This window comes from Passer domesticus, chromosome 1, assembly GCF_036417665.1.
Source record: "Passer domesticus isolate bPasDom1 chromosome 1, bPasDom1.hap1, whole genome shotgun sequence".
NCBI lineage: Eukaryota > Metazoa > Chordata > Aves > Passeriformes > Passeridae > Passer > Passer domesticus.
In genome coordinates this window covers 116,084,595-116,108,519 of record NC_087474.1, presented here as the reverse complement: position 1 = coordinate 116,108,519, position 23,925 = coordinate 116,084,595, and the positions used below count along the sequence as shown (strand labels likewise).

Here is a 23,925-nt window from a genome sequence, read left to right as displayed (position 1 = left end):
TGGTCTTTGCTTGCCTGTTACAGATGAATAGGAATGTGTGATTTGCTCCATTCTGTTCCTTTAAGAGTGCAGGAATGTGAAAAAAGTATTGAAGCAGTTGGATAAAAAAAAAAAAAACTTTTCAAAGCAATTGCATAGTGAGCTGTAAAACAAATTTGAAACAAACTACTCTTGTTGTTAGACACACGATGAATGCCAAACAGGCATTGAAAATATGCACCATGTTCAGCTGGAAACCATCCAAATCATGATATCAATATTGTGTTGATGTTACAACCAAATATACTGTCTGGCATGTTTCCACTATCTCAAATCTTCCATCCTTAAAGGAAAAATATGACAAATTTTTGCTTTCCCTTTTCCTAGTTATAGAAAGCACAGCCTTCTAGAAGAAAACTGGCAAACAAGCCTGCTTACTAATTCCATTAGTAAGCATGCTGGAAATTCTGTCTCATTTGAAAATTTTTATCACAGCTGATGAGGCAGAGAGCAGGTAAAACTTCAAATTTTTAATTAATTTATGTTGTAACATCTCATTGCCCTAAGTACAGTAACACAATGTTAGTCAATGCAGGATTTGATCCAGGAATGGATTTGAGCTGTACCCCCACCTCCTTTTTATGCTCAACAGAATTAATGAATGAGAGTCCTTAGTCTTATTAAGACTAATGTTCCTTTGTCAGTCCAATTTTTTTTTCCTTTGGGGTTCCTTCTTGTTATGACTTCGTTAGGTGGAAGCTGAATGGTCTATGTTAATCAGCACAAGACATTTGGCTACTCAAGCTTTCGTAAATGTTTAGTTTCCCAGGGTCCTTTGAACCTACCAGGGAACAGTTCTGCATCCTTATTAGAGACTGACAATTAAAGGTCTGTTTTCATATCAAAAGTAATCACAAAAAATTAGCTAGGGAGACCTTGGAATGCTGTGAGAGTTTCAGTGTTTTGAGATGGCCAACTTTCCTTCATTTGCTTCAATCAGTATCAACTTGGGTTTCTTTTTATGTTTCCTTCTGCCAGGGCAACTTATGAGTTGGCATTGTGACAACTGAAAAGGATTATGCAATACCATGAAGAAGTGATTAATATATTTTAGGCCACTGTAATCATATTCAGTTGCATAATTATCATAGAGGTGCAACAGTAAGCTAAACTAGGTTTTGAAGGCAATGGTATAAATGAGCACTTTCAGTTTATTGAATTCCTTGTTAGGAGGAGGAGAAAATTATGTGCAGGTCTGCAAGAGCTGTGCTGCTTGCAGACCCCAGAGATTCTGCTGATAAAACATAGGAAATGTATGGTTCTGCCCTAAATATTTTAATCTTTGTGTGCCTAGTTACAGGCTTTCACAGAAGATAATCTGTTAGTGTCACACCTTGTCTGTTATAAGCCTGAAAAATAAATCTGAGTGTTTCTTCCCCAGGCTCTGGTGCCATGGGAATTTGCTGCAGAAGTTTATCAAAAATGAGCGCTTTGATTTATTTACACTTCTGAGAATCTGTGCTGGTAGATCAGGACTGCAGTAATCAAAATGGGGTGGGTCAAAACTTAATAGGTTGCATATGTGTTTAAGTCTAGAAACATAAAGTAAAAGATTAATTTGGTAGGGTTTATTTCACAAACTCGAAAAGCACAACTAAATTGGTATTAGAGCATCAAATTCCCTCTTCACAAATGATTTTTTTAGAAGTACCATTCCCCCTTGAATTTAAGTGAATATGGCTACTCCAGATTACACATATGGCAGTTTCAGAGCAAAGATGAGGGACCCCTTTGCCCCCTGAGATCTCCACACTATTCTCAGTTTTTCTGGAAAACATCAGATATCTGGGAACAGAGAAACAGACTTAGCCTTTCTGTTCATCCTCTTCCTTTCTGCCATGTCATAAATATTAGTAGAATTATCTGAAGACTTAAGGAAGCAAACTTTTTATTCCAAAGCTTTTATTTTGACATTTATGATGGTTGCTTGAAGTACATATAAATTTGGATTTGATTTTTGGAAGGAAAAAAAAAATCCGTTGTTGCTAGGTCTTACAGCAGTCACGTCACATAAATTGGCAGATCTGTATACTTAAGGGATTTTTCTCTCTAATTAAATGCAGTAATAATGTCTTGCCTTTTGAAATGAAACCTTTGTTTTTTCATCTACATACTTACAGAACAAACATGCTGTCAAAATCCTTAATGTATCCAACTATTTGAACATAAAGAACAGCATCAAGCTGTTATTTGTTCTGTTGGATTGTACTCATATTTCCAATCTGAATCTTTTGTACCTGGTGATCTTAATTATATTTGAGCTGGAAGTAGTTTAACATTAAAGGGAATTACAGCAGATTAATCTGTAAACCTGCACAAATATGCCATTCCTTTGTATGGAGGTAAGCAGGGCATAGAGTGCATAATTATGTGTTGTTCTCTGTGTAGGCTGTGTGCATGAGGCTGAGGAGTTGTTATTGCCATTTCTCATGGCAGCAGCAGAGGCACACTGATGGCACACTCTCATGTCTTGCAGCTGTCAGTTACATTGGAAAACATACATTATTCCTCTCAGTAAGGTAATCTTTTAATCATGGACAATCAACCAAAACAAAAAAAAATTGAAAAAACCAACTTGCCCTGAAAACAGGAATTAGTATACTAATTAGTGTATGAACATACAGAGAATTCTTTTAAACAATGTTGTTGTAATTTTTTTTCTAAAGTGATATAGCTTGAGGTCAACCCAAGAAGGCCATTTATCTCAACCAGTCACCACCCATTACACTTTTTGCAACTAGAGAGACAAAACAAAATCACTAAAAATTAATTGGGAGAGGTATGTTTCTCCAGTCCTGATGCAAGAAAACATCACTGGAATCCAGCTGCAGCAGCTTGGCCTCAATTAGCATGGTAGGAAAGCACAGTGTCAGCAAACAAGAATCATAGTTCATACTGGTAAATACAACCTTTGAAACACAAAGTATCAGTTATTTGTCTACGATTAAGGCCTTTGGATTTGCTGGTGGTTTTTAGCTCAGGTGGCACTGTTGAGCCCATTTAGGAACAGTTTGCAAGACGACAGGTAGAAAAATGAAGTTTCAGAAAAATATAGGAGAAGAGCAAGCTGCTCACAAACAGTCTGAGTTGCAGAAGGTATGCTCTGGGACTGCTCTGGCTACCTGCTGGGCAGCTCCCATTAGAGTTTTCAGATGGCAGAAAATTTCCCAGTTGGTTTGATGTTGTTGCATAAGCTGCTGCCTCATTGCAGTGGCTTGGGAGAAACTGTCAGAAATTTTAAATTTAGCATGTGTACATCTACCAGAAATGGATCTTCTTGTAAGTGTCAAGTATTCTCTGCATTTCATGAGACTGATGCAGGTGCTGCCTGTAGGACTGGCTGACGTGTTCTGACAGTTCTGGTTTTGTCAGTGTCCCATTGCTTCATGCCCTTTGAGTTAGGAGTACTCTCTCCAGTGGTGTTTTTTGAGTCCTGCTGATGAATGTTGATGGGTTGATGGTCATCACAAATGATGACAAGGCATCAACACAGGAACATCCTCCTCAAAATTGAGAATGCCAAAACTAAAACAAATTAGTGACTAGTCATTGTAAGATAATTCTGTGAATTTAAGGAAAAAAGGCAAATTAATAAAAACCAAAGCAGGACAAAAGGACAAACAAAATTCTGCCCACTTTCAATGGCCTTGTCCTGCCCTACAGTTAGCCTCTGGAAGATAGAAACTGAACCCCTTTTCAGCACTGTAGGTGTCATGTTTTTTCACTGCTTTTTGTGGTGTTTCTTCTAAAACAATAATACAATACACACCAGGACTGTGCAGGTTTCCCCATGTAATGGTGCCAATATATTTCCACCCTGATTTGTAGTCTGTCTGTTATTACAGACCTTGGTCCCTTCTGAGCACAAGTGCTGACTCTGCCAAATGCACATAGTTGTTCTGTGATGAGGACAAGGATCATCTAGCGAATAAATGGAGAACTCAGTATTCAATTTAGTGGTGACCTTGAATTTGATCTCTCTTCTATCCTTAACAGCCCAACAGTCAATCTCTGTCCTGTTTAACCCATGTCATCATTGCTGTTGTATCACACAGTCACTTCAGCAAATGCCTCTTCCTTGATACTGTACATTTAAATCACAGAGAAGAGAAAAGAGAGAAAAAGGAAAGAATTACCATAAATTCTTCTTCACCTTTTTCTTAGCAGTGTCGGGAATGGCTGCACAGGTCTTTCCCAGTCTTTCTCTTCTTTTTTTTTTTATATTTGTCTGAGGTAGAAACCACAAGTTTGATTGATAATGCAATTTGCATCTTGAGGCATCACTGGAAATACAATGGCATGAAAGGCTACTCTGGCAGAGCACACTTTTCCCTCAGGGCTGACTTTAGAAACTCATTGATGTCACTTCCTTCCTCAGTCAGCAAGTGAATTTTCACTAATTCTCAAGACCAGATGTCCATGCTGTCAACAGAAAGTTATTAAAATTCCTTTAAAGTGAATCAAAATAGCCTAAAAACAAATGTACTGGGAAACAGGAAAGCATCAGTATTCAAAGTCCACAAACCTTTGAGCAAAATAGTGTTGATCTAACCAGAGATTTCAAACACTCTGCTTTCCCAGCAACTTGTATATCATTAGAGAATGTTAAAAACATTTTAATCTTCTATTACTAACAATCTATTTGGTTAAAATATTTTTTACAAGAATAAATCTTATTTCTCCTAAAGATTAACTCAGTGAGCAAGGGAATACATTTTAAAAAGTCTCCCCTAAACAATAGTTCTGTGGAGATTTTTAAAAACATAGTTTTTATATTTAGCAAATAAAAACAAGCATGCAGGAAGTAATTATCATAAGAGACAATCTTATAATATAGCCTAAAGTCATTATCTTCATCTGAATAATCTGTAATGCTTTCATTGAAAAGAGGAGTAGTCTCAGGGATGGGAAGGGAGGATCTTTTTCCTTTAAGTAGAGTCTTTATACTGTATTTTAACACTTTAAATATTTTCACATCATTTAAAAAATTCTGTTTGTGCCACACCTATCAATATGGAAAAGTTTTGTTGAAATGGAGTATCCTTTCCAGGGCTGGAGGTGGCAGCCACCTGAGCTAGGCAGGCTCCCCTGACAGTTAATAGTGATACTGACAGGTTGTAAGTCCTGTCCTATCATTATTATTTTTAAAAACCCTCAGGGTGCACGTAGCCTAGCTGGATAGGCAAGTGTGAAATTCCTGACTTTCCCCAATATGTGTGGACAGTCTCCAGTAGCAAACTGATACCAGCTGCCCTTTTGACAACTAGTGCATGGGAGCAGTAAATGAAGCAAATTACTGCCCTTTTGATCAAAAAGCAAGAACAGGTTTGAGGTGTCCTTGCTTCTAGAGTCCCAGACAGTGTAGAAAAGTAATGTTCTGTCTAGGTTTTGATTTTATCTCCAGGAGCACACTGAAGGATACTGCAGAAGAAGGCCAGAATAAGGAAACAAGACCATAATTCAACTTGCCACTCTGTGGATAATATCAGGATAGAATTTCTCCCTGGGCCAGCTGCTGCTGAGCCTCAGTCTTGACACAGGCATTTAATTTTATTTTAAGGTAATGGCAGAAGTTGCTTTTCTCCTCCAGTGGTCAAATCCTGAGCTGGATGCTACCAGTCTCTTGGTCACGTAGTACATCTTGCAACATTAAGAGGCTTCATACTACATATTAGAATTTTTTTTCCTCCCCTTTGAATGTTTAAATAGTTTGTGGGGTTCCAGGTTAGCAAGATTGGCTACCTATCTCAATCTTCTTTCTATCACACCTCTTTTATAAGAGAGGCTTGTGTTTCTTTTATTTTAGGTGGTTTTTCATTTCAAACTATCAAGTCATTTCTACATGTCAAATTCTGTTTCTTAACTAAGAGGTTTGATTATTTTTTTACTAATTTATTGTTTGTTGCTCTGAATGTCCTCTATCATATTGATTAAAATATATGCAAACTAATTATTTTCATTCCCTTTCAGAGTCTGGAAAAAAGCTGCAACAAGAGACAATTAATCAGGTATTTGGAAACTTTCATATTTCTGTTAACTTAATTTTTCAGAAGCAGAGTTGTGGCAAGTAGAAAGGAGAACTTCATGAGATACACTAATATTGGCAATACAGGTGTGCTAAGGAGCATGTGTCAGACAACTTGCTGGCTCTGCAGATGTGTTGAATTCACAAGAGTAGCCATCATTTTGATCTAACATTTGCCATTTAAGCAATTCAGTTCATCTACTTCCCGTGCCGGTGCTGAGGACAAAGCCCAGAGGTAATCTGTTCATTCGTATAAAATTTTGTAGCACATTATGCCTTTTTTTCCCTTCTGTTTGCTAGTATTCCTTTTAAAAGGCAGAAAGCTATTGATATAAATACATGAACAACACAGGTAAGCAGTGTATTTCAGTGTTTCTTAGATTATTTCTGCCATGAATTTTCATTGAGGCTGCACTAAACTGTGACATTGTTTGCAGAGGAGTTTTCAATCCTGTCTTTATTACTGTATCAAGAGTAATTACTTATGAAAAAAACCTTTATATATTGTAATTTGTCATTTCAACATCAAGAAAAGCATACAGGAACTAAACTGAAAAAAACTCTAATCAGAAAGAGAGGAGAAAACCCATAGTTTGCTTTCCTCAGTGGCATGCCCTTGTGCATTGAAAGGACCCAACTCCACAGAAGCAGTGTGCTTGCTTGTCATTCTTTGGCTTCTTGTTCTCTTGCTGAATACTGTTGTCCAGATGGCATATAAATGGGCATCTGGATTGTTTGTGAGATTTAAAAATGCCACTTAAAAAGCAGTCATTAAAATATTTGCAGTCCAGCAATTACCCTCCCTTAAGCCATCTTCCTTCTAAGCTGTATATCAAGGCATTGGAGTAATTACATCACAGTTACCTAGGAACTGATCACCAAAGTGAAGGACTAACCTGACAGGGGACTGACCACCTAAAGCAGCCTAGTTTGGTCTAACAGCAAGTCCCCTGCCATGGCTGAGCATGGCACAGATGTCAGTGTGTCACTTTCAGTGGCCTGGGCTGGCACCATTCAACACCAAGTAAACCCTTGCATGTCTGGACACTTATGGGAAGCCTGGTCCTCTGGCACAATGCAATATTCAGAGCTTTTACAACATCCTCATTATTGAGAAACTGATGGATAGATATCTAGTCCAGAACATGGCATTGCATAAACATAGGAAATCCTTCACTTCTTAAAAATAACTGTAGAAATATTTTGGAATTTAATGGGAGTTGTGTGCTTTGACTGAGAGTTTATATCCTAGAACAAGTCTAATTAACTTTTATAACTGAAACTGCATTTTAAAATTAGCCTGAAATCTCCTGCAAAGCCACTTTTGGGAGTCTCTGTTGGCCAGAAGGGGGGGCACTTGTATTTTTAAACCACAACTTGAAGCAACATTGGCAATGTGTGAATGGTTGATTGGAGACCTAATTCTGCACATTTTTATGCGTTACAAAATCTGCTCGATGCATGCCATTGCCCTTTTCTGAGGAAGAATGTATTGTGATAAAAAAAAACCTTGCCACGTTTTCAAAGGGTGGATCATGTGCTGTACTTTGTGTGACCAGCCTTGGTCTTTTCTTGCAGGCCACTGTCTTGCCTTCACTGAATGGTTCACCTGCTCTGTCTTTCTACAGTTAACCTAAGAATATCTCATTTTTGAAAAATATTATGTTGTCTTGATATGCTGAATGTATCTAAATAAAGCTGTGAAAAGTCGATTTGTGGACATTCCCATTTAAATGGGTACTACTTCAGCTGGTGATGTCCCATTCCAGCTGAATTTCCTTTGGATTTCCAAGAATCAAAAGTGTTTCAGAAAATAAATCAATTTAATTTTCAAGTCTGTCATTTAGGGCACAATTATATAAGTACTTCATATTTGATTTGTACTTGTATTTCTTCAACAGCAATATTTAAACTGTGTTGATCATAATGGAATATCTGTAATGGAAGGATTCTTTTTATTTTCAATACTGAAGTTAAAATTTTATATGCAGGGTAAGATTCTTTAGTCCCCTTTAAGTTCAGTTCAGCAACAGTAAGTTAAACTGGCTGCCAGAAATTTAAGTGAGGGAGAAGCTCTCTGCAGAAGATGGATGATGTTACGACTTGAAAGGAGCAGGAGTGCAAAGGGGCAAATAGCAGGAAATATCTTGTTGAGAGGTGAGTGAAACAGAGAGGGGATGGAGAAATGATAAAGCTGCTGTCCCAGTGATCTCCTGCTGGGCAAACCCTGGACTGTGTGCACCTGGGACCTCTCTAATCTTGAAGACCACTGTTGGTTTCTGCGTGGTTCTTAGCTCTTCTAAAGCTTAAGCAAAGTTTAGTGAAACATGACATAGACAAAACACTAAGGGAGTATCTGCTTCCAGAAACCTTTCACTACAGCTGTCATCTTCACTAGCTTTTGTTCCCTTTAATCACAAGGCATCTGCTGGTTTTCCTCAAACACCATTTTTGTCATTTATGTATGAACATATGTATGTTCATTTGACAGCAGTGGCCATCTACCACCAGCACTCAACCAGATGTAGTACACACTCTGCTTTTCAATACCTTTTTTTAACTACTTTTGCAACTTCAAGGGTAAGTCCTGGCATCAATGTACAGGCTGTTAACTGTAGCATATTAATGACTGCTGAGGAAAATGGAAGAAAACAAGAAAAAACCTTGTGTTTCTATGTAATAATATTGGCAAAACAACACATTACAGACTACCAATCAAAATTTGTCTGGGGAAATCCTTTATGTTTCATCCTTAACACTCATATTTGCTTGTGTTGTGGTCTTAATATACACTCCTACATACAATTATGTCCAGTGCCTCTGAATCTGAAGGACTGACAATATGTGTAATTGCATTTGGAGGTTGAAGTTGCTTGCAGAGTCAGACTTTTGGTTTAAAATTCCAGTTGTGTTTGAGCTCAGACTTGACCCTGTCCCTTCTGCAGTGAAACTGCAGGTCAGGTTGGGAGGCTCAATATCTCTCCCTCTGTTTTGTCACTGAGGAGTTTTTGTCAAGGCAGACTCTCTTGAAGTGGCACATCCATCCCTCAGTCAGGGAGTATTCCCCTTTCTGCACGTGGGGCTGCAAAGCAGGAATGCAGAAAGGATAATGATGAGGCAATGTACTTGCTAGAGCTGGGGTTGGACCACAGGTTACTGCAACTCTGACATACTGTCAGTATGTGCACACCTTGTGCCAAAGAAAAGAAGTCAAAGATAACTCAAACCTCTGTTAAATGACAACATAAGTTTGTTGCACAGACCATGATAAGGAATAGCTTATGACCTGAAGATTGCTTTAGGCACATGGTGTAATAAATCTCTATTAACATGATTGAAAACTTCACAGTTCAAACTTCTTGGTTGCCCTTGTGCACTGCTGTAGTTTACTCCAGTTTTCTCCTCTATCCCCTTCATCATCTCAAATGACCTAGCTAAAAAAAACTTCAGTCCATTTATGCCAGCTTCCAAGTCCTGCCACTTTGAGGTTATCTGATAGGTATGGCACTTCCTTCTGTTTTCCCAGTTTGGGATCATATTTCTCAGCGTTACGTACTTTATTCCCCCAAAATAAAGAGTTTGAAAATCTATGAGAGAGCTAATGCATTTAGCCCACTAAACAAACTGAACTATTGTTTCACCCTCATGTGCTTTATAGAATCACCTAAGGTTGAGGCTGGAAGGCATCTCTGGAGATCATCTTGTTTGACCCCCTCACTCATAGAGCAGGTTGCTTGGGATCGCATCTGGCTGGTTTTTCTGTTCCTGGATATTCCTGGATGCCTGTGCTTGATAGTCACGCAGTAGAAACGTATTTTGTTATATTTATATGGATTTCCTTGTGTTTCACTTAGTGCCTACTTCTTCCTGTCCTGTCATTGGTTACCTCTGAGAGGAGCCTGGCACCATCATTTTTACTCCACCCACTTCTTCCCTCCCAGGTTATATACATTGATAAGATCTCTCCAAGCCTCCTCTTCTCCAGCCTCAACAGCACCTGCTCTCTTGGCTGCTGCTTGTATGTCACATGCTCCTAACCTTTAAATACCTTGTTGCCCCTGAACTCACTCCAGCATGTCTACCTCCATGTCCATTTATACAATGGATGCCTTCCAGTATGCCCACATCTCCTCCACTGGGAAGTCCAGAACTGCACACAGCACTCCCAGTGTCTCACCAGGACTGAGCAAATGTGAAGGATCACCTCTCCTGATCTGCTGGAATTGCTCTGCCTAATGCAGCCCAGGAGGATGTTGGCCTTTTTTACTTTGAGAGCACATTGCTGGCTCACAGGCAGTTTCCTTTCCAGTACCCTCAGGTCCATTCCTACAAAGCTGCTTTCCCACCCTGCAGCCCCCAGCCTGTTCTGGTTCCTGGGGTTGTTCTTCCCCAGCTGCGGGATTTCGCATTCCATTTTGTCAGACCTCATGAAATTCCTGTTTAGCCATTTCTCAAGTCTGTTGACATCCTTGTGAATGGCAGCACAACCCTCTGGTGTATCAGCCACTCCTCCCAATTTTGTATTGCCTGCAGATTGGTGAGGGTATGTTCTGTCTCATCATCCAGGTCAGTAATAAAGATGTGGGACACTTTTGGACCCACCATCAACCTTGGGGCAGTAGTGAACTGCCTCCAGCTGCATTTTGTGCACAACTGTTTGAGCTTAAGTTTGCAGTCCAACTCACTGAGCACTCACGTAACCTGTACTTCATGAAGCTGTTGTAGGAGTGCCAAAAGCCATAGTGAATTTGTGATAAACAAGATCCAGTACTCTCCCCTTGCCACTGATTCAGTCATCTCCTTGTACAGGGCTATTAGACTGGTCAGGCTCAATTTTCCCTTCATAAATCCATGCAACATGAGATTTAGCTGGAGGACAGTCACCAGTGGAGTACTCCAGGGGTCACAGATGAATAAATACCATTTAACTTCTTCACTACATACTAGGATGATGGGATGGAGTGTACAACTTCCTAGTTGTCACAGGATGCAAAACTGAGCTGAGGAATTGCTGATACAACAGAGGGTTGTGCTGCCATTCAGAGGGGCTTCAACAGGGTGGAGAAATGGACCAACAGTAATCTCATGAAGTTCATCAAGGTGAAATGCACCTGGGGAGGAGTAGTCCCTTGCTCCGTCATGCTCCCAGGTAATGAGGCAAAGCTGATCAGCTTGTAATTTCCTTGCTATCCAACCTTAAAGAGAGGAGTGATGTTTGCTTTTTTCCAGTCCTCAGGAAACCTTCCCCAGTCACCATGATCTTTCAAAGATAATCAAGAATTGGATCACAGTGACTTCCTCCAGCTCTTTCAACACTCATGAATGCATTCCATTGATCCTTGTTTCTGTTCCATAAGGACTTGTTTCTGTCTAGTTTGTTTCAATATTCCCTAAGCTGATCCTTCTCCACCAAGGGAAATCTTCCTTGCTCCATGCTTGAAGTGTGGCCTCACCAGTGCTGAGTACAGAGGGACAAACCCTTTCCTAGTCCCGTTGGCCATACAATTTTTGGTACAAACCAAGATTCCATTGACCTTCTTGGCCACCTGGGCACACACAGTGGCTCAGGTCCAGCTGCTGTTAACCAACACCCCCAGGTCCTTTTCCACTAGACAACTTTCCAGCCACTCCTCTTTTTTCTGATCCAGGTGGACCCCCTGGTGGACCCTCTGGTCATGTCCTGTAGGTTGTCTCTTGTTCACTTGTTTGAGGTAGACAGCTCTAAACCCTGTCTGGTTGAATATGAGATCCTTCCTGCTCCCCCTGCATATTTTGTATGAGTAAGCAGAAGTTGTATTTCTTTTTAAATTAATTTTTAATTTTTAATCTGATATATTATCAGATAAAATCAGTTGGGAAAAAAATGTTCCATTTTTCCCTACACATAACATTTTCTTCCAAGCAGATAAGGGTTGTTTCTGATGAGATTCTCTGCCCCCTTTGAGTTCAGATAATGTAACAATCCTTCACTGATTAGTGCATAATATATAGTACCAAGGTGGTGACTTTCAGAAAAAAAAAATCAGGAGAAACTATTATTTAAATAAGTACAGCAGATGCTATTATGTGAGAACCTTCTCAGTCCCTTGTGAAGGAAACCGTTTCTCAGGCTGTATAGACAGGAATATAAGTGCAGTGTCTGAAGATAAAAATATCTTGAATTTTATGAAGACTTATTCTTTTTGTGGAAAAAAAAACAAACATAACAATATGCAACAGATTGAATTCTCAACAGAAGTATTAAAAGACATGGTGAGAGGTTTGAGCAATGAAGGGCAGCATGGGCTGGGAAGTTGTCTGGCAATCCCAGTTATCAAATTTCTGTCTCTTCTTGCTCTGTAAAATGGCAACGTTTTTATACCAGTGTTAATCAGAAAGTAGGAATCACAATATTCACGTGGGCTAGGAAATTATTATCTTTCCTTGGTTTACAGACCTGGAAAAATGAAGTGTGAAGGTCAAGGGACTTGCATAAAACCAAACACTGTGGCTCTGGTGGGTGCAGCTACCCTTAAACACAGTGCTGCTCTTATGATTCCTGTGCTTCAGGGAGGGATGGTGTTTGAACTAGTTCATGTTTGGGTGGCACACTGATCAGCTGTGGCACTGCTTGCATATTAATGCATATTGGCTGGACAGTCACACAAAAATCTGCTACAGAATAAGCTGGTGTATTTTCTTTTACCTGCGATAGACGTGACAGCCCCATTCAGTGAAACAGGGTCAGTCAGTGTGAGGATGGAGTGCACAGTGAATAATGCCCTTTGTCAATTCACAGTCTGTTTTTTCCCACTCTAATTTATGAATGCAATCAATTCTCAAGTATTATTTTTCTGTCTAGAAATGAACACATAAATTTGTTTAAAAGTGTTCAAATGCAGGCAAACATGTATTTGAGATATTTGCCTACCTAGAATGCATTTACATTTCTATTTCTTTTTTATTTACCAATAAAGTCATCTAATTTGAATTAAATGCTAATTTTGATTGAAGGGAAAATGCTTTGAGACCTCTAGAGATCTTAGTGTCTCTTCCAAAGCAATTTGGGAGAAATTGAATTCTTCATGCCTGAATATACATTAATATTCTTCATGTGAACTTAGTTTCATTTGAAACTTTTTTTATTATTTCTAAAAGAGCAAGATGTCTTGTTTATGCTGGAAGATAAGTGTGTTTACCTGCAAACAAGATAGAGATGGATTCTGTTTACCAGGAAAAAAAAAAAAAAACCTGTAAATCTTGCCACAGCCACTAATGTGAGGAATTCTGCTTTGTGTGCAGAAGCAGAGCATTAGATTTCAGGCCTCTATTCTCAAAGCACTTGCTGGGAAATGGGAGCCAGATTTTCAGTCTAAGCATGCAGGGTTAACCTCCAGGATTAACCGCCAGCAGTTTGGTCAGCTTCCTGCAAAATATGTCTACTCATGCAGACAAGGAATGGGTACAGGGTCTCTCCTGTGCAGGCTGGGTGTTGACCAGCAAGGGCTGAGACATGGCCCCTCTTTGGATAGAAAATGTTGGTGTCCCTTTTCTTTAGAGAGGAAAATAGGTATCTATTAGGAAATATGAAATGTGCTCAAAAATTCCTGCTTGCTTGAGTTGTGAACATGCAAGAGACATTATTTGTTTTCAAAGAAGTGTTTCAAATACACTTGAAAATAGCAATTTTGGGAATTGCATTTGTCAACAGCAGGAACTGTCATTTGGTTTGCTTCTGTGCTTTAAGTTATGAAAAAGTAGGCACATTAGCATTATTTCATGAGTTAAAATAAGAGATCAATATGTAATATACAGAGAGTTTGCCTGAAAGTGTAATCTTGAGACTTAAGCTCCCTCTATACATAAGGTAAACCTACTTGTTAAGAAGCACTGTGCTTCATAAAATGAATATTGCATGCTTAGTTTAGTCAGTTTTGAATTTCAGGCTGCTTAAATTGCTTTGCTGTTCTGTACAGAAACGTGAGTGAGTGTTGGTGAAAATTTCTGGCCACTGACCACAGTGTTTGACTTAGGTTTTACTAATACAGGGGAGAGCAGAGCTCAGAATTAAACAATTTGAACACATAGATTTACCTGTACCAAAACAGGTGTGGCTAGGTAGGAAGGAGGTTGGGCTAAATATGGCCAAGTGTTATGAGGTCCATGACCTGAAAATTGCTTTTTATTAACCAGTGCATCTTAGCTGCACATCTAGGCTGACATGCACTCCATGCAAATTGGCTGTAGACTCTGCCCAAACACTAGCTGTCAGGTCTGCAGTGGCTCTGTGCTTGTTTTCAAGTCTGTACATTACAGTGCAAAGAACCAGCACCATAAAACTGTTATCAGGAAGCAAGAGAAGCAGCATCAGCATTGCACTATCCTGAAACCACTCTGTTATTGCTGTCAAGTGACCTTCAGTATTATTTATTTATTAGCAATAAGGGAGAGGATCGCTTTTTTTATTTGCTATACTTGGTTGCAGTTGTATTGGTGAATCTTTAATATGTCACACAAAACTTAGTTTCTGATGATAATAGCATCTTTATTGCTAGTCTTTCTATTATTTATGCCTTGATCTTTCTTATTCCTCCCATTCAAAGCATGCTTTGGAGAATCCAAATGCTTTGACTGTGAAGGTGGAAACAGGAGGGAGTTAATTCCCAATTTGATCAAGAATTGGCAAGTAAATTAGAGCTTAATTTGCTTCATCCAAGTTGCTGACCATGTGAATCAGCTTGTGGAAGTGGCTCGTGCAGACTGTCTTGCCTCATTAGCATGACTTTGTGCTTTCTGTAGATCAAGACAGGGCAGGGAGAGGAGGGGAGGCTGGTGCAAAGCCAGGAGCTGGGTACCTGTGAGGTCTCAGCTAAAGACAAATGGATTTCTCCTGTCTCCTTATTAAATACACTACTATACTTGTGATAATGTTATTGTTTATCTTACCCCATTGGGCCTCTCCACTTTCCCCACTGCATGTGGGCCTGGGTTATTCTCCTCCAAAACCATCTCTGGACTGGAGGTCTCCCTTCAGATTTTTCCACACCAATCACTGAGACTTAGCCACACCATATAAAAAGAAAAAACCTCTCTTTCCCTCTGCCCTTTTCTTCTTCATTATCTTGGTCTGTATCGTTGCCACAACTCCAAGTCACCGTGCAATGAGATGCTGGACTTTCTGCTAACAGATCTAGGGGCAATAGTCACTGATTTACAAAGCTGTGTTTTGAAAAGCAGCATTTAAAATTACTGGTATCTGTTAATTAACATTTACCTGCAGTATTTTTTTTTCTTACTATGATCAGTTATTCTATTTTTTGTCTGGCTCAGAGTTCACAAGATCCCCTTTGAACCTAATTGTAATTCAGCTACAAACTATGAGGTTTGCCTCTTAGTCTCCAAAGGAAGTTCTGAGTGTCTTGTATACTCTTTTTTCTTATTTTTTTCCCCTCAACCTATTTAGTAATCTTAGAGATGCTTGGTACAAGTACATGTGTTCTAGGGATACATATCTCAAAGGAAAATGTGGTGTCTGTGGCAGTAAGGTCTTGCCTCTGGCTTTTGAGGAACGTAGCACCAGTGATATGCCCTGAATAAATTAGATAAGCCAAAAATTCATGGCTCCACTGGGAGGTGAGGGGTTAGTGCTGCCTATTATCTTTGGAGTAGCTGACACAAGCACAAGTGATGAATCAAGAGTTTTATCTCCACTGCACAGAAGGTGAAGCACCTCATCAGCAAATATTTTCTGACACTTGTGGCCAGCCTGAATAGTCTCTCCATTGTGAGATCCTGGGGAGTTTGTTTAGCTCACCAACAACACTGAACAACTGCTATGATATGAGAGTGTTCTCACCATATTTACATGTTAGCTCAGGTAGCATAGTAGTATTAGAGGAGTCTGATCATTCTGAATTGTGTTTTCCAAATAGTCGTCTAGCACAAAAGAAGTTAGGATAATCTCTCCTTTTGGCAGGCTTAAGAAAACTTGCACATACAAGTACAGTTCTTCATGTTTGTACAGCTGAAGTGAGGTAGTAACAGATCCAGGCTTCACTGGCTTGCTGAAAATAGGAATCATGCAAACTTTTCCTCATGTTTAAACTGCATACCAAGGCTAAGCTATCTGCCACAATCCTGGTCCTCTGCTCAAGAGATTCTTCTAAGTGCGCCCAAAAATTATCATAGAATCACAGAACAGTTTGAGTTGGAAGGGACCTTTCAAAGGTCACTTAGTCCAATCCTCCTGCAATAAGCAGGGACATCTTGAACTAAATCAGTTTGCTCAGAGCCCACTCCAACCATCATGTGAAAAACTTGAGGCTTTAGGCTGAAACTACTGGTTCCAAAGTTTTCAAAGACTCACAGATACCTACCATCCAAGTAAGAGGATATTTGTTTTATAGTCCTCCAGTATTCAAGCTGCCTTCCACTAAAAACCTAAATTAAGAGACTCATCTCTATGTGCTCCTTGATCACTTTAGAGTCTGAGTGTGAACTGGAAAATGAACCTTGTCTTAAATTACTCTTTGTCAATTTTCTGCAAAGAGATCCTAGGTAAACTGGTAAGCTGGCAGCAGAGGAAAGCACAAGAAAACAGAATATTTCTTTTCTTTGCTATTCTCCATGATATATTTTCTGTCTGGCTTATTTAATTTTATTATTCTTGTTAGTAAAACTGAATATCCAGCACGAAGGCATTTAGGAAATACAGCACTGTTGGCACTGCAGGCCATTAAATCTTTGTAAATCAGGCCTGGAATATCAACCTTTCCAATACATCATTATCTTTTTGCATGGTGAGTTGCTCTAATTGCAAACTGCCTAGATGAGATCCCACCCATGCATTGTAAAATCACCACAAAGCATAATTGGGTGAGTCTTAACCATTCTTGGCAGTAGTCAATCTCTTCTACCTCAGTGGCTTGCAAAAGTATTAAAGGAAAAGACAGCTTCAATGTGTATAAAAAGTATTGGCTACTTATTTTTACAGTGAGGAGAAATCCTTTTCTGAATGGGGAGGAGCAGGGAATCTACAGCAATAAAAATGCAAAAAAGAAAAAAATCCATGAATCCATTAATGACTCTAAAATGTCTTTTGTTCAACAGCTTCACCAAGTTGCCTGCCAGTAGCCACACATCACAGAAATACTCTATTAAATTCCATTTTTTCCTCGAATTTAAACTCATTTTTAAATCTGTCTTCAGTTGCAGCCTAGCTAAAGTGAGACAGAGGCAATGTGCCTTCTACTCTTCTAAATTTGGCTCGTGGTCAGTTCTTAACTTTCTTTCAAATGTGTTCATGCAAACAGAGGACAGTTTGCACAATTACTGGCAAAGGTACAACACTTCCCTGGGTTTTAATTCTCAGACTAAATGTATGCAGCCTGCTGCATAGGTTGTCAGCATGTCTTAAGGACAGCTTGCATCTTTCCAAGGTAACCACAGAGTTCATGTCCCATGCCAAGCAGCTGGTTCCCAAACTTAGCAGCTCTTTGAAAAGACATAAATGGATGTTCCTGTCCTTGGACACTTGGCTCAAGGAGTTTGGTAAGGGATGTCTGCATGGGAAGATCTGGATCCAGAGTCAGTGTCTGACACTGCCTGCATGCTGCCTGTTGTTGGTGTATGTTCAGGTGTTTTTCAGAACAACAGTGCTCAACAGCTTGTGGGATGGACTGTTAGGAATGTAGATATATGGACATGGATGTTTTTTAAAAGTGTTTGGTTTGGTTTTGCAAGTTTTTGTTTACCTGTTATTGTTGTGTGAAAAAAAAATTATATAACATAGAGATGTTCAGATCTTTAAAGTGTCATAAAATGCACAACAAAGCATCACTGACACCAAGAGCAAGCCAAAGAAGGCAGCTCTCTTTATGTAAGACTGGTGTCATAAAATATTTAGATCCTTTCAGTGTATGTGGCTTTCAGCTCTTTCATGCAGATAAGTGTCAGACTGTCAGGCAGCTTTGCTTAAGGAACATGGCACTATCTATTAAACAATTTCTCTTAGTTTCCTAAGAAAACTGTCTAGTTAAATATTTCTCATCACAAATAAAGCTTGTTTCATCTTCTCATTCATCTTACCTTCATTAGGTACTAACCTAGTTACTCAGGCAAGTGTATAGAAAGGTTTGATCTCTTTCTTTGTTGTTTTGTTTTTTTTGGGGGGGGGGGAGTTGGGGGGTTTTTTGGGTTGTTTGTTGTTGTTGTTGGTTTTGGGTTTTATTTATTTATTTATTTGGAGCTAGAAAACTTCCATGGCCATGTAGCAGCCATTTATGCCTTTGGAAAATATCACTATCTGTTCCTATTCTTAGAGCAAGTTACAGCCAGCATTTACTGCAAGGACACTCTTCCTCATGGAGACCATAAAAACATATTAGCCAACATAACTGGGATAAGTAAAGTCTCAGAGAGAAGGGGAAGAGGAAAGAAGCTAATAATATTTTACAGATTCAGATAACTTCTTGGTCCTCAGATCTTCCTGTATCATTTCTTTGGCCCTAGAGTTTTGGGGTTTTGTTTGGGGTTTTTTATTGGCTTAGGGAGGGAGGGAGGGGTAGGCCTGTGGGGTTTTTTGTTTGGCTTTGGTTTTCTTTTGGGGATTATTTTTTTATTTTGCTTTCTGTTTGGTCCTTTTTTGCTAAGTGATTCTTTCTCCTTTTGTCTCATCTCATGAGGAAAGGAGCCCCTTCCAATTGCCTCCAACTATGCATAAGTCATTCCTTTACATTGGTACTGAGATTTCTCTGAATAGTTGTGTCCATCCTTCTCTGAAGTTTTGAATCCCACAAAAATCTTTTAGCAGGGATTCCTACAGCTGCATTCACAGTTTCTGCAACTAAAATACAATCCTCCTCTGGTACGATCTTGGGTTACCCTCAAGGCTTGCCCTGGATCCCAGGCAGACTCTGAAATGGAACAAAATCAAGACCACACACACCTTTCAGTCTGTCTTTTCCCCTCCTGTTCTAGAGGAACTAGGGCATCTTCCACTAGTTCAGGATGACAGGATTGCTTGAGAAGGCTGAACTTTCCTCTGAAGTATAGGGCTCATTTTATTGGCTTTGGTCTGAAATTCAGATGGTTTAAGTTTCTTTGGACAGAAATGAGCTGCTAAATTCAGGTGACATACAATAGGAAGGTATTACCCTCTCCTGAGTTTTCTCTGCAGTGGGGAACACCAGTACAGCCATGTATCATTGGAGACTGTCTTCTAAATTTTCAAAATCACCAGAGTTGCACTGATGAACTTACAACCTTTAGTTACTTTAGCATTGTCACAATTTTATTCCTACTTCTGTTGGGCCTTGTATTGTGTAGTTGGTTTCTGAGTATCGTGTATTTTTCATCTCACCTTTTTAAGTTCCAGGTTTCCCTTTTAAGGTAAAAACATTTAAATTATTTGTAAGTCTGTGGTTCTGCAGTTGCAAGAATGGCACTTTGCCATTCACTGTGATGCTGAAACTCCCACTGGGCTCATAGTCATACCCTGATTTACTACTAGCACTGCTTTCTGTTGTTACACACTGACTTAGCTCCTGAATTATTTTCATCCTAGGGCAGAAGGGGTGAATCTCTAGACACATGCATTTCATTTGTTTTAAAGAATGAAATATTAGAAAAATACATTTTTAAAAAAAATATTAGAAAAGTGGACCACATCAAATCCAATGAATTCAAGTATCCTTTTGCATCTCTAAAAACACCAGCATGCCTTCTCTCTCACAGACATACAAGTTCTGCACAACTCTCTTATTTTGTTTTCACCAATACAAAAATCAGTTCAATGGCATAAAGATCTGCTAGTCAGTGGCTTGCAGCAGAAGATCAGAAAAGCCAGATTCCCTGGTCTTGTTTTTGTTATGGGAAATTATTACACTGCAACATATGCTAACTTTTCTTGGAACTGCTTGCTTTTTCATAGGCTTTTTTTCAGGCTGGAATGCAAATTGTGTTCCCTTCATTACCATTTTTTACATTTTTCCTCTAAATTTTTAACAGCTTTATTTGAATTGGCCTATGAACTTTATCATCCCCCCAAATCCACACGTACGATCTGCCAGTCCACAAATCAACTTTCCTGTAAATATTTAATCAGTTTATGCCAGAAAAGCATTTTTATGTGACTTTCCAAAAAAAGTTAGGCTCATGGAAGCAGTCAGGTAGTCTGTGTTTGTCTGTCCATCTAAGCATTTGTCTGTTACTTGCAACAAGATGTTTAGAAACCTGTCTATCAGCATCCTCCTCTCCAGATGTGTAATGAAAATAAGTATCTGTAGAGCAGCAGGCTTGCCTACTAACAGCAGAAAAAAATCTACAAGGCTTAGCAGACACATGAGAATCCACTGAGGAATGAGTGAGCAGAAATACCCATATTGCAAGAAACTCCTCAGTCAACTTGCATGATACGAGACCCTGAAAAATCTGACATCAAAACATATGCAAGCTTTGCTGTTCCTGCAGTTTGTGGATTGCACAATGGCTGGGGACATACAGAGAGACATTTAGGAGGAAAGTCTCATCTTTTCACATTCTTTGCAGGGTCACTAGTTAATGTTTAGTTAGTTGGTGTCATTAATGTTGATGTTTAAATAAGTTAGATGGAATAGACTCCAAAGGCATCTATTTTTCCTTATCAGTTGTGAAAGCAGCTCAGGTGCAGGCACCTGTGTCACAGACACCTGCCTGTACATTCAGTCCAGTGCATGCACTTCCATCATCTAGGAGTAGGACCATTTTGGAGGGATGATTTTCTCTGTCACTACACCCTGCTCAAACCAACTGATATCAACTGTTTAGGGGCCCTGGTTTTGTCCCCTACCACCACTGGGGGAACAAGGGCTGCTCCAAGTTTCAGTGGTGGGACTACATCCAACGCCTGTTACTGTAATTGTGCCCGTGCACTCCAGAGAATAACTGTGCAACTCCACCAGTGCCAGTGCTGTCACAGGGGGAAAAGTGTTCAGTAGAGAAAAGTGCCTGGCCACTCCTGCCAGGACTATCAGCCCCCCTGTGTGAACCACTTTTGATTTTATAAGAGGTGTGACTTGAGCTATTTATTTTTGTAGAAAGACCTACTGTGTGCTAACAGGTAATCTTCAGAAGCATGTGTTTCGGTAATTAGCCCAGCTTGTTCCTAAATTAGGTGTATTGATCAAGCAGTTCAAAGGGAACTTTTTAGTACCAGGTGTGGCTTGGTTAAGAGCACACTCCACCATCCTTGCTGCTGCTGCAACATGAGTGGGCTGGGCTGGACTCTCCCTGTGCTCTAAGCTCTGATCCTTTCCACATTTGCAGGATTTCACGCTCCAGCCTCTGGGGATGCCAAGGAAAGCAGCATGGAGGAGAAGTGCTCCTGTGGGCCTCAGTAACCATGAGATGGCTGTCTCAAGCAGCAGGCACTGGCGGGGCAGGGCTGACCCTTTTGGTGTGGTGGCTGCCGCCTCGGGGAGCCGGCTGCCTGAGCAGCAGAAGACGAGTGACTCCCCTCTCAGCTGGTTCAGAGGGGTGTATTTACCTCCTGCTCTGCACCCCTTAAACAAGACATTTGTCAAGGGTGGTGAGTGGCAGGACATAGACAGCACCCAGGAAAAGCGCAGGGCCTTCCTGCAGGACTTCTGTAGGAAACACAACAGCAGAAAGAAGCTGCAAACCCACCTGGTGCACCTGGTGTCAAGAATTTACGTAGAGGACAGGCACAAGGTTCTGTACTGTGAAGTGCCAAAAGCTGGCTGCTCCAACTGGAAAAGGGTCCTCATGGTGCTCAGTGGACTCGCTGCTTCAGCAAACAACATCTCCCATGATGATGTGCACTATGGAAAGCATCTAAGGAAATTGGACAGTTATGACCTAAAAGGGATCTACACACGCTTGAACATGTACACCAAGTTTATATTTGTACGTGATCCTATGGAAAGACTGGTATCTGCCTTCAGGGATAAGTTTGAACATCCAAACAGCTATTACCATCCAGTATTTGGGAAGGCAATAATTAAAAAGTATAGACATAATGCAGATGAAGAAGCACTGAAAACAGGATCAGGAGTTAAGTTCAAGGAGTTTATCCAATATTTGTTGGATTCCCACCGACCAGTAGGAATGGACATTCACTGGGAGCAAGTCAGTAAGCTCTGCTATCCCTGCCTCATCAACTATGATTTTATAGGAAAGTTTGAAACCCTGGAAGAAGATGCCAATTACTTTCTGCAGCTGGTAGGTGCTCCAGCCAATCTGAAGTTCCCTAAATTCAAAGACAGACATTCCTCTGATGAGAGAACAAGTACAGAAGTAGTGAGGCAATATTTAAAGGAATTGTCTAAGGAGGAGAGACAGCTGACCTATGACTTCTATTACTTGGATTACTTAATGTTCAATTATACATCACCACTTGTATAGCACTAGAATAGCTTCAGGCTTCTACTAGATACTTATCATGTTGGGATTCAAAACAACTACTTTGATATTAGCCCTGAAAGGAAATGAAGTTACTGCTAAATAGAGTTGTCTTGAATTGGTGGGGATTTTATAAGCTAGAGTGATATCAATTGATACTAAATTATGGAGAATGCAATGAAAAAAAAGACCAGTAAACAGCATAAATTGCACTAAAATGCCTGAAAAAGCTGTTTTTACCATTATGGATTATTCTATGGAAGAAGTAGCTCAGACAGCTGTTGCATTAACTTACCTAATGTTCTTTTAATGGTTTAAGAAAAAAAATTCAGAGTGGCATGATTCTTTTTTTGGTGTGTTTGCTTTAGAAATGGGTTTTGAAAAAACTTTTGAATGTATTTTTATTTTCTCTCACTTATTAATAAAGGATCATTGGCTAATTTTGTAAAATGTTTACAGTGTTCTCAGTTGCAAGGATTTTTTTTGATTACTATTAGACTGTAGCCAATTTTAGACCTGACTTTTTTATTGAAGGACACTCTTGAATACAAATGCATCAAACTAAAAATAACACAGCAGCTCAGCTGATGACCAGAGTAGATTTGGGTAAGCCTGTGAAGCACCAGTCCACTGCCTCATTTTGATTGATGTACTAGAGCTGACAAGTGTGACCCTCCTTTCAGAGAGCTGCTCCATTCAACAAAATTAAGATTTTAATGCAGAGTGGATGCATCATTACATGTGATACCTGGATACTGTGGTCCCAATAGTCATTCACGGTAGTCTTCTCTTTTTTTGGTGAAATGGACTATGTTGCAGCCTGGCAGCTCTGGGATATTCTAAGGTCTGTACTGAGAAGCAACTTCAATGCAACTGCTGTGACCATTCTTGGTCTGCTGGGATCTGGTTATCAGCCCAGCTCCCAGCACTCTGTTACAGAGAAGATGTGTGTGCCCATTGCCTCCCAAACCTATAAACTGGTTCTGCCCCCAGAGCTTCCTGAAGTCACTTGTGTTTTGCTGTCCTGCCTGCCTTGCCAGTGGTCACCAAGCCCCAGGAATGGGGTGCATGGTGCAGTTTTATGTGGTGCAATGTGTATTGGTGATTTGTCCTAGAGGAAGATGTGTCCAGAAAAAGCAAAAGATACCTTCTACCCTTCCCTCTCCTCCCACAAGTGCTGCCTGACCAAAACATGCAGCTCTTCCTGCAACCTGTCTCGCCCAGTGGGTGGGCCAGGGTGTCCCAGGAGGAGGAGAAATCTCTGCAAAGTCATAGGATCATGGAACCATTGAAAAAGATCATTGAGTCCAACAATTAACCTAACACTACCAAGTGCATCACTACACCAAATCTCTAAAATGGATAGGGAAAAATCTCTATAAAGATGTCCTCTATACCTTTCTTTCTGAAATGGTTTGGTTCATCTTGCTCCAGTGTCTCCATACAGCAAGTTGTAGGGTGAGGAAAGAGCCTGATGGGAAAGT

At 39.9% G+C, this 23,925-nt stretch overlaps 1 protein-coding gene and 1 long non-coding RNA gene across 13 annotated transcripts in view; one reads left to right on the top strand and one right to left on the bottom strand.

Annotated features, from left to right (window-relative positions):
* The window catches only part of CHST9 (carbohydrate sulfotransferase 9), a 93,375-nt gene extending 70,484 nt beyond the window's left edge, over positions 1-22,891 (top strand). For 10 of the 12 annotated variants that reach the window (XM_064435805.1, XM_064435797.1, XM_064435816.1 and 7 more), the window contains 2 exons: positions 6,010-6,047; positions 21,347-22,891. In XM_064435805.1, coding sequence (XP_064291875.1) covers positions 6,010-6,047; positions 21,347-22,444 — 1,136 coding nt within the window. In that variant the 3' untranslated portion in view covers positions 22,445-22,891. Of the gene's footprint in view, positions 1-6,009; positions 6,048-6,143; positions 6,300-21,346 lie in introns of those variants that run through there. The other 2 variants (XM_064435865.1, XM_064435857.1) reach the window with 2 other exon arrangements.
* The window catches only part of LOC135309678 (uncharacterized), a 38,187-nt gene continuing 16,200 nt past the window's right edge, over positions 1,939-23,925 (bottom strand). Inside the window, exons 4-5 of the long non-coding RNA XR_010369857.1 lie at positions 21,707-21,874; positions 1,939-4,461 (exon numbers count right to left, since the gene is read on the bottom strand). This is a non-coding gene — a long non-coding RNA (uncharacterized LOC135309678). The remainder of the gene's footprint in view (positions 4,462-21,706; positions 21,875-23,925) is intronic.